Below are 18,579 nucleotides of genomic sequence, written 5' to 3'. Positions count from 1 at the left end.
AGGTCTGATGTTAAGGAACACCTAGGAAGGATAGGATGCTTTCCAGTGAGGATGCTTGGCAGTCATTCTTTCTGGCATGTTCTTCAGCAAGGCATTTGGAAAGATGATTGGGGCAAGCAGCAGGCTCTGATCACTCGCTGCCTTACAGCTGCTGTGCAAAACTGCTGGGTTTTGGTAGTGCTGGTGCTTCCAAATGGCTGTTCACTTCACGCTGTAGTTCTCTAGAGAAACTAGTCCCAGACTCAGGTCCAGCTAACTCATGCCTGTCCTCTAGCATCAAATGACTTTTAACATCTAATTTTCCCCCTACAACCTTCCTCCCTCAAAAATGTGGGCCTATTCCCTGTCATCTGCTGCTGGTTTTAGGGAGAGAAAGTTGCTTTGTGGTTGTGGTCAGCTTTCTCCCTGCTCTTCTGTCATAGACTCTAAGGGGATACTTCATGAATCTGATGCATCAGCACGGAAAGGAAAACGAGGGTGGCCAGAGTGGGTCCACCAGGTCATGCGTGGATCTGCAGAGAGTGCGTGGTTTTGGGAGCTGAGGCTTGCGGTGGGGAGAGGCTGTGAGCTTGGAAGGGCCTCCTCTCTCAGGAGCTCTACTTTAACCTGAGCCGGGACCTAATTTTAATTTGCCCAGCACTGCGTTACTGCATTCAAGCCAAAGTCTCTCTCGCCTTATCACAATGGGCAAAGTTTCTCTGGATCTGACAAGCCACTATTACTGTGTTTATCATGTCAGACGATCGTTGGTGGATGTTCCCAGCCATCGGCACAACAAGGTCTCTGTGTCGTGACCATCCCTGAGTGGGCACAGCGCATCGGGGTGGCTGTCAGCTGCTCCGAAAAAGGTTTCGGGGTGCTGGGGCGATGGCAGGACCCCACCTGTGGTGGGTATGGCCAGAGATGGCCCAAGTAGGACAGCTGTGTTGGCTGTGCAGTGCTGTAAAATAGAAGCAATTAGCTGAAGACATTGGGACATAACCAAGGGCATAGCCACAGTTGGATGTTATTTAAAGAAGAGCTCCATATCTGCTGACATATAACAGCCTAGGTTGTAGTAATGTTTTTAAAATAAACTTTCCAGACCGGCGCTATGCAGTTTTTCATGCCTGTAGGGTTTTCCCTTTCTCTGCACAGTCAGTTCTATTGAAAAATATTAAATTCCTGTAAAAGAAGACTCTCCCTTCCTACTAACAGGATGCGTTTCAAGTGATCTAACCCATGAGAGTAAAGACTCCCTCAAAACATGGGTAATGCTGGGTCACTGTTTAGATACCCACTTCATCAGTTATATTGAGAGGTGTCAGAAATGTGAATGGAGCTTTTACTTGAAAAAGAGGAGGATGTTTCAATTCGAGTGGTCAGTGTGGATGTTAGATGACTGACGTGTGATTTAAGACCATCCTGATCCTGATCTGGAGGAGAAAGTCAGAGGAACAGGGAATGGGAAAGGTTTGTTGTGCGCACTGATGGGTGCTGGCTGATGGTCTTAGGGGGCTGGTTTAAAAAAGCCGTCAGAACATTGCTTTTTGCCATCCGGATCTGGGCAGATCTCTTCAATACTATGCCCGTATCTTCCTCGCGGGGAGGCTAATCATGGACATGGTCTCAGTTTTAGGTCTGTCTCCTGCACCTAACTGAGCAGACATATCATGTTCTTAATCACTGGAAGAATATATTCACTGTTCTTCCCGCATGAAAAAAAGGTCCCTCATCTCTTTAGCTTATAGGCACTGAATGTGGTTATGCTGTGAGCACTGGGAGTGCTTTTTTAGTAACAAAGTATAAACACTCCAGCAGAGTACTGTTTAATATAAAAAATTTACATCCTGCTTCCTTTGTTACGGTTGTGAGCACATGCTTTTGTTTAATTGGGGGTTCTCGAGTCCAATCCTGCTAGTCTGCACCAAAAAACACCTCCCTTCACAAAATCCACTGGAGGACAAAAGAAGGACAGGGTTTTTTTTACTAGTGCCTTTCTAAAGTATTGTCAGAGTGTCACTGAGTGCCCGTCCCAGCGCTGCCGGCCAGCCAAGGTAAGCAGCGCATGTATGAGGAAAACAATGAGGACTATTCAAGATGAGCTTGGGTTGCTTTCCCTCCTGGGTCACCAAGTAAGCCCAGATCATTTGTTCTTTCCAATAAAATCAAATTGAACAGGATTAAAAAAAGGTTAACCTTCTTTAAAATAGCAAGCCTTAAAAGGTTTGCCTAGTGTTTTTCCGAAGATCCCTTTGTTTCTTTGGTTCTTCTCCTGGCACTTGTGACTGGTGGATTTCCTGTGTTAGTTCATCAAAGGATTTCAAAAATAGAAGATCAGAGGTCTTGAAAAAGGAGGAAAGAATGAGGGCAGCTTTCTCCTTTCTATAGGGTCTGGGCTGTTCTTGTTGCTTTCCCCAAGGCACCCTAGGGTTGGGTGTTGAGGAAGATGCCTCCAGCACCAGGCATGATCAGCAGGGCTCAGACCAGTTGTCAAGTCCCCACTGTGGGATCCTGCAGTTGTTTCCTCTCCTAAATACAGGAGTTCAGATCTTGCTCTGAGACAGCAAATAGCAAATTTTACCTTTAGGCAGGCATCATATTTTGGTGCTTTCAGGTAGACTTCACTAAGTCATGCCAGGGAGAGTTATTTTCCAACAGCTGCTTGAAACTAAAATTAGGCTTCAGGCTGGTTTTAAAGGGTCATTTGGGTGTTGAAAGCTCTGTGCACATCCAAGCTGTCACCGAATACAGACACGAGATGACTTGGCACACAAAGGTACCGATCTTGGCCTCCCACCACATCAAAAGAAGCCCTGCGTGCTCGTAGCAGAGCAGTGGGACAAACAGCTCACACCGTCGCAAGCCGCTCTCCTGCTTTGCAGATGATCATCCGTCTGCTCGCCCTCTCCAAACTCTCTTGCTGCCATAACTGCCGCGTGCTGTGAAAATGGACCGTCGTGTTTTTATCCACGCTGCGGGGAGGCGGCAAGGTGTTGGGATGGTGCCGGGCATTGGACTTCTTGTCACTGTGTTACCTCATTAAAGAAATGGGAACATATCGTAAAAACAGCACTTTATAATAAGGTTTCATTTCTGGTTTTTAAGAGGCAATACGGAGCTCCTTCAGAACACTATAAACCCATTATAACCAAGATACATCTGTGCATATATATATATATATATTTAAAAAATAGAGAGTTTTACATATTGAGAGCTTGCTTATACTGTTTACAAGCTATTATGTGTATCTCACCAAATACTCTTTGCTGACGGTGGTGCGCTCTGATTGTCTTTAACTCATGGTCTGCTGTGTCAGGTACCTCTGTAAAGAGCTATTTGACTGGTGGCAGGGCTGGGCTTGTACCAACTCAACCTCCAAGCACTACATAGCATACACGAGGTGCTTGGTCTTTTGCCAGACTGCTTGCAAGTCTGCTGCTCTCCTTTGCTTACTGTATGCTGTTGTTTCCAGAGCTTGCCAGAACTGTACCGCTTACCTGTTTTCCCTGCAGAGGCAGGTAGTTCATCCTTTTAAGGAGCAATGCGTCCTACTCTGCTATTTCTTAGGACAATTTCTGTTGGCCAAAAGATGCTGTAGAAGGAAACACTGCTTGTTTGGTATGCTTCTGCCCCTAGGCCAGAGCCCTGGCCGTTCCGTAGGTATTTAGAATAATGAAGCTGAAGGCTGTCTGTCTCCCTTCACAGAAAGGTGCTGGATATCATCTGGATTTGTTCTGGGTGGCCATTCTGATGATCGTATGCTCCTTTATGGGTCTGCCCTGGTATGTTGCTGCTACCGTGATCTCCATTGCTCATATTGACAGCTTGAAGATGGAGACGGAAACTTCAGCCCCTGGAGAACAGCCCAAGTTTTTGGGAGTGAGGTATGTCAAACCAGAAAGGCCTTAATTGCCTCGTTTGCCTACAAAGATCAATTTGTACTATAAATGGTCTTGCTTTGAGCAGGACACATGCAAAGGTTCAGGGGGAATAGCTCTTAGATTTGCTGTAAATCTTCACATCAGCTGTGCTTCCTTACAGCTTTTTTTTGTCCACAGAGGATATGTCTAGTTAGGAGTTTATCTGGCGTAGCCCTTTTGTAAATAGTCTCTCTTGAAAAGGAAGAAAAACATTGTACTACCTGCGTGCCTGTAGGCGGGGGAGAGCCTGTGCAAACGTGCGGCAGCGAAGGGGAGGAAAGGAAGGAAACTTCGCACTGGAGCTTAGACCATTTCTCAGTCTGCTTTAGGCATGCATGTTGAAGTCACCCCCAAATACGTGAAGCTTAACAGAGCCAGCTCTGGTGCTCTTTGGACGCCACAAAGTTGTTGCGAAGAATTTTGTGCTGCTTTCTTTGTATTTCCAAACCCGGCTGTGAGATTGAGCAGTGCAGGTCTCTGGCAATTCCTTGGACAAATCCCCGTGTAACTGCTCAAAAGTTTATTCGGCCAGATCAGACATAGTTTTCCAGTATTTGAGAAAGGAGAGAAATTTACTGCAGATTTCTTTATCCATGGAAATCAGACAGGCATTCATTAGCAAACAAAATGGTAAAAAAATGTAAATCTGTCAAGCCTAGAGCAATCATCTCTACTTAATCAAGCCATTTTTTCTATATTTGGTTGCCTTAATTAAGTGGTCTGAAGTGCTTTCAATAGGAGCACTTCTGGAAATCAGGCTACTTGTTTAGGTGACTAAATAGAAATTTAATGGCCTAACTTTCAGTACTCTGAAATACTACTGGCAAAAGTATCTTTGGATGTAGGGAGCAGCTCTGGGTGCCGATGAAGGCACATGTTCAGCACCCCACCAAGGCCTGGACCATTTATCCAACTGCTGGAGTACTATGACCAGGGCTCAAAATATGCTGCTAATCTAGGAGCGGAGAGCTAATGATTTGTTACCTATTTGCATGCTTTAAATACTGCCATGCAGAGAATTTGGATTGCTAGTTAACAGTGTCTAATGTTTAACGTGTAAACACGCTCCTCCTTACTCAGTAGCAGTATTCTGTTGATCCACAAACAGCGGAGCTAAGGCAGCCTACAAAAACCGACGTGGTGTTTGGAAAAAGAGGTGCCTAAGGCTTGGTCAGGATCAAGATACCTGCCTTATGGCGTTGGTTTGTAATTGCCAGCCTGCTTTGAAAATGTGGCTGCAAGAACAAGTTGTCAGGCTTTATGATGGTTTGGGGTATTCTGAGAGGGAATAAAACCAGAGTGAAAGCTGAAGCCGTCCTGCTCACCTAGAGATTTTGTTTCAGGGAGCAGAGAGTCACTGGAGTCATCGTTTTCATTCTGACCGGCGTGTCTGTCTTTATGGCTCCCATCCTGAAGGTAAGGACATCACCTTTTCTCTTCCTTCTGCTCACACAGCCGAAGTAGGGCCACAGCAAGCGTCAGGCTGGTTTTATGCTGCTAAAAAAGCTCATCATTGAAGTGTGGGAAAGGAGATCAGTGAGAATTACTGATGCAGTTTTACAGTTTTCTGGAAGCTTAAACACAAACCCTTTGGAAGGAAAAAACCAGCATCATCGTAGTGTGCTAGGTAGTAATAGTGTAGTGACAAAGTTCATGACTGGTGGTCTTGGGGGTGGTGATTTTTTTCATTTTAAGATTTTTCTTCCACGTTTGCATAAAGTTAAGTTTCCTGCTATTCTGCAGTCTTAACGCTTCTGCTGTGCCTGTGTTTTATGGAAAATATATTGCAGATAAAGCTTAAGAGCCTACTGGTGGCATGACGGAAGGATGATTGGCAAAGCAGTAGAGTTGCTGTGTGGAAGACACAGGTTAACAGATGGATATGTAGTTTTAAAAGTACATTTGCGTTTATTTGAGTGCGCACACATCTTAACACACATATGTGAAGAAAATCTTCATGTGGTGCTTACTCATAGACTGCGTGCATAGCCCACTGAGAGGAAGGGCTTTTGTTGAGAGAGAATACACAGAACTGGTGGCAATGAGCAGAGCCTACAGCTGATGGTATTAGTCCATGGGTACAGTTTTGGCCAAAAATCTTTGGCACCGTTGCCGCTGCCATAGCGGAGCTGTACCCTGCATGGTGCAGCTGCCGAGGCACACGCCTCAGCAGTGCGAGGCTCCTGCAGTCTGCCTTGCTGTTTTTAAAAAAGCCAGCACAACAATCAAATTTGGACTCTTTTAAGCTGGATCATCCCAAAATAGCACATCCCCTATCGCTCAGAAGCGATGCCCAGCACAGCGGTATGGAAAACGTATTTCTGGAGGAAGCAGTGCAATTAAATGTGATTTCTTAATCTGCTGCGTTTTTTGTCATACGAGTTTAGCCAAGGATCTGGACAGATGTGCTGTTGTTGTACCATTTAGTCTAGGTAGGTAACTGTTTTGCAAGACTTGAAATTTGTTGGCACGTAACCACAGAGAAAAGCATCCTTAGTGGATCATCAGGTTGTAAAAGGAAACTGGAAAACCTGCTTATCTGTGTCTTGTGGAGGATACTGCCTTCTCCGGGGACGATGATTTAAGTGGAGCCAAGTGCAGGCATACTGTACAACGGGAGATGTCAGCGGCAGAAGTCCATCTCCGTGGGTCTGTAGACCAACGGTACGAGCAGAAGATGTCAAAACAGTAACATACGTACTGAAACAGTGGCACCATGCATCGTAACTCCATAAAGGGGCAGAGGGGTGTCGGGAGAAGCGTTTCTGGAGGAGGCAAACGAGGTTTGGTTGGAAGCTGCGGGGGCTGTGAGGCACAGTTAGATGCGAGCCTGGAAGGGAGGAGGCAGGCAGAGAGCAGTGACGCTGCCTTTGTATAAAGTGGAGAAAGTGGCTTTACAAAGTCAGTGTGTTCCTACTCTTGATTTCTAAGGTTGTTTTTACAACTAGCAAATGTTTGTGTCATGGTAACAGTTTCCTCCTCTGCACAAACAGGCATTTCTGTGCCCTTAAGTTAATGCCGGATTGTAATAATTCTGTTCGTTAGTTCATGTGACCTTTCCCTGCAAGATCGCTCTTTCTCTATTCCACTGGGGTCTATTATTTCCCCTATTATTGCTTCATTCATTAATTATTTGCCTGTGCTTCCCCTAAGAACGCCTATGGGGAAGATCCTCGCGGGAGGACGCCTGAGGATAAATCGGCACGCTCCTCGCCCACGTGCCAGTGAGAAGTACCTGGCAGTGTTTCAGGACCTTTAACAAACTCCGATGGCAGGGTCTCCTGCTCGAGAGAACTGCTTTGCTAAATGCATTGCAGAACATTTAAGGCTTCTCATGCCAGCAGCAAATTGAACACTAACGATCCCAAATTCAATAAAACAGGCAATACACAGAATAATCTCATCTTTGTTTTTTGTGGGTTTTGCGGTGTTTGTGCTGGTTTTGAACGTCACTGATGTTTCTGCTCAGTTATGGCAGATCTCCACAGAAACATCCTCAGCCCTGCTAGGATAATGACAAGCACTTTCCTATAAATACATTTTTAATTCTGTTGGCTAGCAGCAGGTTTGCTCGGAGTGCCTGAGCCAGCAACCCCATAGTTAGTGAATACTTTGCCAAAAGAAAGTCTTCCAAAATGAATGCGCTGCTTGCTACTCTGCAGGATAATGTACTGAAGTTTCACCTAAGGATGATTTACAGGATTAATTATTGTGGAATGATGAAATAATATTTGAACATTTGCCTTTTTTTTTTTTTTTTTTTTTTTTGAAACACAGAAAGAAATAGAAGGGGAGGGAAAGAGAGCAGTGTAAATGAACTAGAAAGCTAAACTCTGAAAGCCTCCTACCCAACTTGCCGAAGGAGATGTTATCTTGTCTCGTCTAATCCCTCAGATCCAGTGAGGGCTTTGAATCCCTTGGACACCCACAGCTACGTGAACCACGGGCTGGCTCCCCGTCCCTCCCTGTGACGGCACACAGTGAAGGCAGACCGTTGAACCCAGGCTGTGGAAAAAACATTTGGCTTCTAATGTGAAATATCACCGCAGCTCACTCAAGGAAGCAAATAAATCCAACAGAAGGATGAATTAGCAATCGAGAAGCTCGCAGGAGGTGATAGGGAATGAGACTCAGGGGAGAGAAGGGAAAAACGTAGGCAGGGAAGCTTTGGTCTTGGATGCCCCAAATGAAACGTATATATTCAGGATCAAGGCCTCCAGGGATTACGTGCATGACACTGTTTCTGACCCAGGAATAATGCGGTGGGGAACACGATAAAACACTGAATAACTTCTGTGTTATTTGCCTCTTCAGTGAGTTACATGCACGGGTTGGAAGACAAGCGGTTCCTCCAGCGGCAGTGCTGGCCGCAGGTTGCGTGGGAGCCTGGGCTGTGCTACGGCTGCCCTTCAGTGGCGGCCGCCTGTCACTGCACAAGGGCTTTCTTTCGGCGACGGCAGCCAAGCTCTTTCCATCCTTCTCAGGTTCAAATAAATTGCACAAAGGCCGTTATTCAGCTCCCGTGTGTGGTTTCTGCCCAAGAATTCCCGTTCACGTCGCGCTGGCTGCAGACAGTTTCGTGGTGGGGCTGAGGAGCGCTTCTCCCTCTTGGCCAGCGGCGTGGGGGGGGGTGCCATTGAGGAAAGCTTTGTGGTTCAGGTCAGAGGGACGGATTGTCATTCTGGGGAGCGTGTGTGTTGTTACCGTGCGCCTTCCTCGCTTCCAAAGGAAGATGATGCTGATGGCAGGAGCGGTGATGGAGGAATGAGCAGCACTTAGCACTCGAGGGAGCAGAAATTGATGTTTGAAAGGTTGGTTCCTGGCAGTGAAGAAAGTAACTCACGGTCCTGTATTTGTGATTAGTTATGGATTAGTGTGAGTGAAAGACGGAGCGGTCAGAGATTTGATTGGCGTGGCTGTCATCGCTGAGGTGGGACTCAAGAGAAGAGCCTTTCTGGATGGATTTCCATGGCTTACTGAACCAGCTGTACTGCAGGACCATGCTGCCTTTTCTTCTTCTCTACCTTCTGCTTCTAGTCTCACCAGAAACCAAGAGGTGAAAAGCAGTTCGAAGCTTACTGAAACACATTTACCCTGCCTCTTCGTTAATTTGCTGACTGCCTGGCACTGGCTGGCTTCGTTCCCTTTGGTTCTTGGAGGGAACGTCCAAGTCCCAGTGAAGTGGGAGAGCCCAGAGCATGTTTGGCCCCTGCCCTGCTCCTCAGCCCTCCAGCGATTGCACAAATGTCCTTGCGGCTCTCAAAGCACAGCAGAAGGATTGCTCGCTTGATTGCTCTGCCTCGTGCGCTCGCAGGGACGATTCGAGTCGACGACAGGCTAGGAATTATGAGTGTCCCCTCCCGCGTGTTAACGGTGGATGGTGTTTGGGGAGGTTGTTCACTCAGTTTTTCTTCTCTTCTCTCCCCCCCGCAGTTCATTCCCATGCCCGTGCTCTACGGCGTCTTCCTCTACATGGGCGTAGCATCCCTCAATGGCGTGCAGGTGGGTCTTCTCTGGCAAACGGCAATCCTTAACCACCACGGGTTGTCTTTCACAACCCTCCGGCCTTTCCCTTCTCCTTCCCCGCCCCCTTTTTGTTCCCAAGAAACCCCCGGGGAGGGTAGCAACTGTTGACAAACATTGCCGCAGGCTGGCTGTCCTGAGATGGAGACCCAAGGGGGAACGCTCCGCTCAGCGGGAGAGTAGCCAAGGCTACGCCCTGTAAGCCACGAGGGGTCCTCAATGAAGACCCAGTGTCCCATCTTCCCCAGCTTATGCCTCCAGAGACCCCGGGCTCACTCCCAGGATGGTTTGGGTCCTCTGCCGGGGCGTCTGTCACAGACGGAAGGGAAACAAGGGAAGGTGGTTTATGGCAGCGGGGTTGTTCGGCGATGTTAACGAGCGGGAACATTGCTGTTCACCAGGGAGGGGAAGCCAAGCCCATTTCTTTGTTGTTGAGGAAATATTACGTAAAGAGCTTTTCTCACAGCACAGTGTCTGTAATTGGCCCTAGGAAGCTGGAAGTGGTTTTGTTGCTTTCTGGCACCCTATTAATTGTGGCCTTTCTTGTTAGCGCTTGGTTGTGCTCTAACGGGAAAAGACTGCCTGTTCTGTGAGCACCATGAGAATTTCCTTGGGTATTCTTTAAAACAGCCCCAGCTTTCATTCACTGGTGTGAGATCAACCGGGTCTCAGCAGCAGGCAGCAACCCCGCATTCGGGCAGGGGACAAGGAGGGGATTGTAATGTTCGCCCCAGGATCGGTTCTCCTGGAGGGGATTTCCCCTGCTTCCCGGCCCAGGTGGTCAGGGGACTGGGCAGCTTGTTTTCCTCCCATCAAGGATGTTTTTCACTTGATGAGAAATCCCGATTTTGGTTTAACTCCAAGTCCATCCTGTCCAGCACAGGGGCAAGGGACGCGGCTGGAAAAGCAGCCCATCTTCCTCACTCTTCGGTTAGGTGCCTTTCTGTTCTCCACTAATGTGAGGTTTGCCCTCACCTCTGTTGACCTCTGCTCCCAATTTATTTGGGGGGAAAAACCCCCCATTGATTATAAATGCCAAATGTCTTTCCTTGGCAGGAGCGGGGCAGAGGAGGGTGTCAGAAGTGACCCAGAGTCTGATGCTGACTGTAGTTTGGGCATTCATCTTGTTTTCTCTGTTTTGTGGGTAACAAAGTGCTCCCTTCAAGAGAAAATTCCCTGTGTCCGCAGCTGCAGCAGATCAGGCCCGTTCTCTTGAAGGCAGCAGAGAATTTCCACTAACACCTTGGTTCCTTGCTTTACACGCTGATCGCCAGAGCACATGGAGTCCTGCTCCTTAAAATAAAGGCATCTCAATGCTTTGCTTTGAGAGATGCTTTGCTCCTGTGTCTCTGTTTAGTTGCCGAATATAGTGTAGACCTAGGACCTTCACTTGAGACGGCTGAGTTAACGTGTTTAGCCCATCCTGCGTTAAGCACAAGTCAGCCAGGGTAGAGGAGCTGTGCTGGGTTTTCTGCTGGGTTTCTTCTATGGAAGGGAAGCAAGTTGATGCAAAGCCACACTTCATGCTGGAATAATGCTTTTGTATCTCTCTTTTGTGTACCCTGGGTGTCATTTAAATGTTGGTTTCTTTTCCTTTCCAGTTCATGGATCGTCTGAAGCTGCTCTTGATGCCTCTAAAACACCAGCCTGACTTTATCTACCTGCGCCACGTCCCGCTGCGCCGGGTCCATCTGTTCACCTTCCTGCAGGTGGTGTGCCTGGCCCTCCTCTGGATCCTCAAGTCCACCGTGGCTGCTATCATATTCCCTGTCATGGTAGGTGACGTTCTCCTTCACGTCCCTGCCTTTTGCAGCCTGTTCCTTCCACTCACGGTCATACCCTCCCATGAAAAGGCAAATCCAGCCTCTCCCTGTCAAATCCCTAGCTTGGGGCTCTGCCTCCATTCATGGCGCTGATGTAGGACTACACGGGGCCAGTGTTGCTGTGGCTGCCTTTACATAAATCCTCTGGAGGAAGACCTTTTTGCCAGAAAGGTGTAGTTAGCTTTGACCGTTCCTGGCTGCCAAGGTTAGATTTGCCGTGTTTTCTCCCTGAGCTGCGCGAATGAATGAGAGGTGCATAGTTTCCCTTTTCTAGTCCACACTAATTACCGTACAGAAGATGTCTCCCTTGCTTTTTATATAGCACAAATTGACAAAAGCAAGAATAAGGCTCACTGCTAAGAGGTGTGCCAAATGGAGGGAAAGGATTAGCTAAATCAAGAACAAAAAAAGGAATGTCTTTTTCCTTGAACTTGAGTAAAAAGATAATAATGTTGATACACGTGTTTCACATTGGAGGATGATATGTAAGTTTATAGGATGCATGTCCTCTTTCTAATAATGCATATCAGAGTCATGTGAAAACTTATTTTGGATGTTGAGAGATAAAAAGTTCATCACACAGAAGAACTGTTTCTTAAATATACATTCTGCAGTCAAGTCTGATATAGTATTTCTACATCAAGGCAGGGGAATAGTGAAGCAGCTCCCCGTGTGTTTAGATTATTACTAGAGGTATGGACACAATTAGACACACCAAATAAAAACCAAACAAGTGTTAAGGGGAGTTTATATGTACACTTTGCCTCAGGCTTCAAAACCTGTGACTGTGGACCCTAAATGAGGGAGCAGGGAGTAGATCCTTCTCCACCTCTGCACCTGATGTGTAGCTCAGCTGGAACAGTTGGGAGGAAGGTGGCTGTAGGGCCAAACGGATCGAGCATGGATCCCATGGGACCACAGCTGCACGCCCAGCAGTTCTGCTGAGTCTGCTCTCTGGCTTGGAGATGGGTCAGGCTGCTGCAAAGTCAAAGCTTTATGAAACTCCCTTAAGAAATCTGGGCCTAATGTCACCTACTTTCAGGTTTACGGACAAGTAAAATTTCAGTTGCAGGTGCACTTATGAACTGCAGTGCTTATTTAAGGGAGAGAAGGAGGGGAAGCAGAAAACAGAACAAGGACAAGCATTTGTTCTCTGATGCTGGTGAAACGAGGAGAGAAAAGATGATGCGAGTAAAAAAATCCTCCAAATGTTCTTGCTGGGACACATGCTCATATATAAAGGCGTTAAAAATCAGCAGTTCCCACTGACATGCCATTCCATTGCATTTTCACGGCTGTGTTGTACTGCTGTTGAAAGCTGAATCTAAGATCTGGACACTCTTTCTCTTTGCCCATAATAGAGAGAATCTGAGCAAGCCCCAAGTCTGCTGAAGTTTGTTACAATGGTGCAAATTCAGTGTAGGTACAGTCACAGCTTAGATGTAGCTGGATCTGATAACGAAACCTCAATTATTTGCACTCGTGAAGAAAAAGACTATAAACATCCAATTTGTGAAGATCCAGCCAATAGCCAAACCTCTGTTTCTTTGAATGAAAAGCACTTTTAATACAGATGTAATTCATAACGGGATAATCATGGGCATCTACATGGCATCTTTCCACCCCGTGAGTAATTTCTCGCTTCCGTAATCACATCATAAGTTATGCAAGTCAAAGCTCGAGATCCTTTCCTAGGAATCATTTGTGCCATTGATCGTCATTGCTCAGAACAAGCTCTTCACCTTAAAGGCAGTCTTCAGTTGTTGGGAATGGGTTACATCTTTTAGTAGCCAAGTCGAGCTTTCAGTCTGTCGGTGTAGCCTTTGGTGAAGTGTACGTGTGATCTCGGTAGGTGTCTGGTGGCGGTGTTCAACATAGCGTCGATGTAAACACCTCTTTCAGACATGTCCCTTCTTTTTTTTCCCAGTGCCTTTGATGGCAGTCTTGCGCAGAAAAAGCTTTTCCTCCAGTTTCATGCAGCCACAATCCTAGTAAACTTTATTCTGCAGACTCTGAGGACACAGTTTGGCCCTTGTCTAATTTCTAAAGGGTTCTTACATCTGGGGAAGTGGTGAGAAAAAAGTAAAGACAATTACTGAGGCGGCCCCTGTGAACTTGCATATGTAGGCTGAATCAAAAAATAAATGAAAATAGTCTTTTTTTTTCTCTCTTTCTTGTTTCGCCTGATGCCTGTCAGTTGGATGTTAAAAGATTACCTTTGTCTCTATAGGAGTATTAAGTGATTACTTACTTTTTTCTGTGTGTTGCTCCTGTTTATTGTGCCATGAAGCAGTCACAGTTCAGACTTTCAAGTTGAGAGAGATATCGCAGGTGTTCACCTTGTTCTCTTTGTGTTCATTTACAACCAGAATTAAAACTTGTGGGATGAAGAAGCAACATCAAGAGGAATGCACAGGGTGTTCCCAATTCAAGGTAAAATGTGACTGAGAAGTCCCTCTCTGCCTTTTCAGATCCTGGCACTTGTAGCAGTCAGAAAAGCCATGGACTACCTCTTCTCCCAGCATGACTTAAGCTTCCTTGACGACGTCATTCCAGAAAAGGACAAGAAAAAGAAAGAGGATGAGAAGAAGAAGAAAAAGAAGAAGGGCAGTATGGACAGTGACAATGATGATGTAAGGAGCTTTCTGCTCTTGTCAAATTACTCATTTCTAGCTAGCTAATCCCGGGGGATGGTCCATGCCCCTCGCCAGCTCTGGGGCTGGGGATCTCCCAGCCTCTTTTGAAGCCGACCAGCTCATTCTTTTGCTGCTGCAACAAGTCAGCCCCAAACAAAACTTCTTTTCTAGATTGCCTTCCCTTTTCCAGATGTCACCAGCCTGTGGTAGGTGGTACTTGCATTGCCAAGAATGAAATCACACTTTCCACAAGAGCCCTAGATACCTGCTGAGATGTCGTGCCCTTTGCTAGAATGCCTTTCATCACCCTGTCCTGTTCATCTTTCCCCGCGTTGTTGTCTTTTACGTTTTAGGAGGAGAATGGTTTTCGCCAGCAGCTCTGTTATTTCTGAACATACTCTGGTTTTCTTTTTTTATATTCTTTTAATTACTCTTTTTAAAAGCACAAAAAGATGTGACTTGTCATATTGCAGGAAAGACTGCTTTCTCTTGATAATACTCATGACCTAAATATTTTCAAAGCATATGTGCCCTTCTGCAGTATACTCTGGTCCTACCTCAGGTTGCAGCATGCCCTAAAATAGTGACACATAGCTGCTCATGTCTTTACTAAGTGCGGTGACCTGACTAGACCAGATCCACGTGCCTTAGACTGCTCTATTTTTTACGGTATACATAACAAGAAGAAATGTAGTCCTCGTGCCTTTAAACATTCTACCCAGGTCTAGCAGGAACTCAAATCCTATAAATTTATGTCAAAGTGCTAAACACACTGGTTATATAGCACTTTGTATAGCAAGTGTGAACTGCCTTTGGAGAGCTGGCTGCCTCGGTCAGCATTACCTTTTGCAATGTGAAAAGGGAGCTAGGCTTTAATAATTTTAGGCTACACAGAGAGTAGTAAGCAGAGTGTCGCTTGTTCTGCTGATGTAACCGTCCAGGGTTTGTGAAGAAGGACTTTTCCTGCGATGTAGGCAGAGGGAAGATCACCCTGCGATAGTGGTAACAGTGACCTCCCCAAGAAGTTTGTCTGCCCGGAGAGCTTCTCGCGGCAAAACGTGAAAGTGGCAGCTCTGCCACTGAACTGGAGGGTCAGGGGTGCCGTGGGGTGGTTGTGCCTCACCATGCTTTCGGAGGGTTTCTTAGGTTAAATCAAGCTGAATCCCAGCTGGGAAGGTTGGCTCTTACTTCAGACAGCAAACTCCCCTTTCCAGTCATTCCTGCAGTTCCTGGGAGGCTGAGGGCAAGGGTTTCCTGCAGCAGATAACTTTTTGCAAACTGAAATGAGAGAAAATGCCCTACTGTACGTAGCGAATAGTCAGCAAAGGTTTGACTCCATCCCCTCCTCTTGACCAACTTGAATCCAGCAGCATCCTATCCCGAGCCGTGGCTCCTGTATTGCTGGTATGTTCTAAGCTATCTCCTCTCTTCTCAGGCTTTTCATTAATTTCATGTACAGTAATTGATCTAATGGGTAAGAGATTTTATGCAAAATGTTGGCTCTTAACTCTTCTTGGGGGTTTTTTTTCAGCACTTGCTTTTACCAGCTTCCTGAATGTAAAGCACTTGACATTACTTGTTTGCTTGTTTTCACCCTTTCCCTTCCAGAAATCTGCCCCCACAAAGTTAGTCCTGTGGGATTTGGTGGGCAGTACACTGAACAGAGTTCAGCAAAGAGAATTGCTGGATGTTGCTAATGCTATTGGTGTTAGATGAACGAGTATGGCAAAACCTGGCATTAGTGGAAACCGCTCTCAGCACTAGTTAGGACTCACCTAAAGTTCTCACTGGGGCTTTGCTAGCAATCAGGGACAGCGAAAAAGGAGCTGCAAAGAAAGATTTTCAGTTATCTTGCCATTTTTCCCTCCAGCTTATCTTTACAAAGTGTGAATTAGTGCAACTAATTGCTGCATTTGCCTAATGAAAACTCAAGGGCCTTGATTTTCTCTCTGATTTTATGTCAAAAAATGCAGTATCCAAGAAAGGCCAGACAGTTTTTCAAAAAAATCTTGGGCTAGTATGTTTAGTTGCAGAGTCAGAAGTGCTGTGTAATGGTCTCTGCTCCCCTTCAGGGCATTTTCGCTGACTGCAGATGCTTTTTCCGTCTCTCTGTTCATTTTAGATGGTGAAGTTTAAAGTAGACCCTGAGCATCAGCATTGCCATTCCACAGACCTCTTACATTTATTTATTAGCACTGAAACGCTGTCGTTTCGAAGATGTCCAAGAGGTTACCCAGCTCTTATGCTCTCCTTACAGCATGGCCCCAAATGGATGGGGGACCTCAGTGCTTTTCTGCGGAATCATCTTTGTTTGAGCTACGTTTATCCCTCAGCCTTGTAAAAATACTCCTGAGGAAGCTTTTTGCTATTGGAGTGTGAAATACCACACTGGGTGTCAGTTATGTTAAAAAATAATTAAAAAAAAAAAAATTCAGGGAGAGCGATTCTCTGGCCTCTGTGATGTTTTCGTCCCCTGAACTGAAGGTCTCCCTCCCTCCACCCCAGCGTTATGCTCGGTGCTGTGTCTAGTTGTCTGCAGGAACAAAGATGCGTTAACGTTTCTGGCAAGCCTCACCTTACTTCCTTTGCCAAGTCATGCAATATCAGCCTTTCCTTGGTTATGAGACGTTACTTTTATTTTAAAAAAGCAAAATAATTCCAAGTACCTTGTCGTGAGCATCAGCAGGTGGATGATTGAAGCCGGTGGGGTATAAATGGTGCTGGTACCCAAACACCGGGGGACCCCGCGTATGGCTTTTCTCTGCACTTGTGCCCCTTCTTGACCGCTTTGCTCTTCCTCCTGCCCAGCTGGGAGTACCGAATTCTTACAACGGCCCTGGATTTGATGAACTATTTTACTGGAAATAGAGGTGTAACTGAGACTGGGTTTGACTCAAATAAACAGGGGAGTTGAGACAGCCCAGCTTAAGGAACCTCTGCCCTATCGTGTCTGGCCCTCGTCCTTGTAGAGCAATTGGGAACTAAAAAGGGGGTTGAGAGAAATCACAGCAGGATAGAACATTTTGATGAGCTTTCACAGAAGCCAGTGCCCTGCTATTTCTGCCTATGAATGCGTTTTTGCGTCTGTATTTCCTGCAGCCAACTCCAAGCTGAATTGGATGGTGTCTTATAAGCTCGTGGCAAAGGAGCTGGTGAGGTGGGGAAAGGGGAAGATAACAATTACACAAGGTTGTTCTTTAAATCCATTTTACTCTCGTAGTGTGAAGGAAGAGGGAAAGTGGGGTGCAGTGGGGAACCGGTGGAAACCAGCGGGCAACTAAGCTGGAGGATGCTTTTAAATTTTTTCTTCTTTTCTTTTCCTCATTCCTACAGAAACATATGAAGCATGATTTTAATTTGTGGGAGACAATAAGAGAGCGAGCAGTGAAAATATTCTAAGACCTTTTACACGTTTCTTTCACAGTCTGACTGCCCCTACTCAGAAAAAGTCCCAAGTATTAAAATACCAATGGACATCATGGAGCAGGAACCTTTCCTAACTGATAGCAAACCTGCCGACAGTGAGTAGAACTAACCTCTTGCATGCCTGACTTGCAGTACAAAAATATATATATACATTTAGAGTGATTTTTTTTTTAAATTTAAAAAAACCCCTTTCCTATTACTTGAGAAGTACTTTTTCTTGTTCTTTTTTTTCCTCTTTTTTTAATTTCCAGGCCTCTGATTTATGACAGATTTTGGTTTTGTGAGCTTTTTTCTTTGCTCTTTACAAAATTGTTGTTCCTTCTGGTGCCTCCAGCTTAAGCGCTTTTATCCAGCTACTAACAGGTCTCTTGGCCACTCACTCTCTCCTCCTCTCTTTTCTGACCTTTCCCATTTTGTGTTAACTCTGCTGATGGTTTGATTTCCCCCCGCCCCCTCTCTGAGCCTAGTGTTCTGGATTTGCAGCATGTCTAAACTGCATCGCTGTCCTATTACTGTTTGTTTCCTTAGGTGCCAAGCAGTTGCAAAAATCAGCACTTAAAAGAGTAATTAAGCGTGTCATTGATCCGCATTGCACATTAAACTGACAAGGCAGTGATCAGTTGGCCATTAACGTATTTCCCTTCTTAGGTGATTTGCTTTTGTGCTATTCTGTTTCTTTTTAATTTCTTACGTTAATATCTGTAATTGATTGTGATGATCTTCATTTTCAGTCATTTTCACTTCTCATATTATAGTCTTTTAAGTGAGGAATCGGGAATAACAACTGACCTTAGCTTTTCTGCCTTTACGCTGACTTTTTAAAATACTATAAGCAACGGGTGCTTACGCTGTTTTGTTGTGAGATGGGAGGGGAGAAATATGAATTATAGGAATAAGTGAGTACTGCTGCAAGGCTGGTGATTTCTAGGAGTAGGACCTAAACCCACAGATCTCGAGATCCTTAAACTCTCCTTTGCGTTTAAGAGCTGGTACTCAAGTCCCCTGCCTTTTGGTGGCGTTTAGGTACCTTAGGCAATCCTAAGCATTGCTCTGTGGTTTTTAGGTACAGGAACACTAAAAGATTGGCATTATAAAACAAAGCCAAAGAGGAGGACACGTTTCCCTGACTATTCAGATATTCTCAGTGTTTTGCTGACAAGGAAAGGAAAAGGAGCAAAACCAGGCTCAGATAACCGAACAGGTCCTCCTCATTTTTCTGTAAAAATGCCCTGATGTGCTAAAAACGAATTGCATCCCAAATGTTGTCAC

The 18,579-nt window shown here is 45.7% G+C and overlaps 1 protein-coding gene across 12 annotated transcripts in view; it reads left to right on the top strand.

The window, feature by feature from the left end:
• Positions 1 to 18,579, top strand: part of SLC4A4 (solute carrier family 4 member 4) — a 233,190-nt gene that overhangs the window by 210,758 nt on the left and 3,853 nt on the right. For 8 of the 12 annotated variants that reach the window (XM_049814985.1, XM_049814981.1, XM_049814983.1 and 5 more), the window contains 5 exons: positions 3,688 to 3,866; positions 5,246 to 5,318; positions 9,336 to 9,404; positions 11,027 to 11,200; positions 13,720 to 13,881. In XM_049814985.1, the coding sequence (XP_049670942.1) occupies positions 3,688 to 3,866; positions 5,246 to 5,318; positions 9,336 to 9,404; positions 11,027 to 11,200; positions 13,720 to 13,881 (657 nt within the window). Of the gene's footprint in view, positions 1 to 3,687; positions 3,867 to 5,245; positions 5,319 to 9,335; positions 9,405 to 11,026; positions 11,201 to 13,719; positions 13,882 to 17,308; positions 17,406 to 18,579 lie in introns of all 12 variants that reach the window. The other 4 variants (XM_049814979.1, XM_049814988.1, XM_049814987.1 and 1 more) reach the window with 1 other exon arrangement.

The sequence above is a fragment of the Accipiter gentilis genome, chromosome 12 (assembly GCF_929443795.1).
Source record: "Accipiter gentilis chromosome 12, bAccGen1.1, whole genome shotgun sequence".
Lineage (NCBI taxonomy): Eukaryota > Metazoa > Chordata > Aves > Accipitriformes > Accipitridae > Astur > Astur gentilis.
Note: the sequence above shows the minus strand (reverse complement) of the source record. Positions and strands in the feature narration are given on the sequence as shown.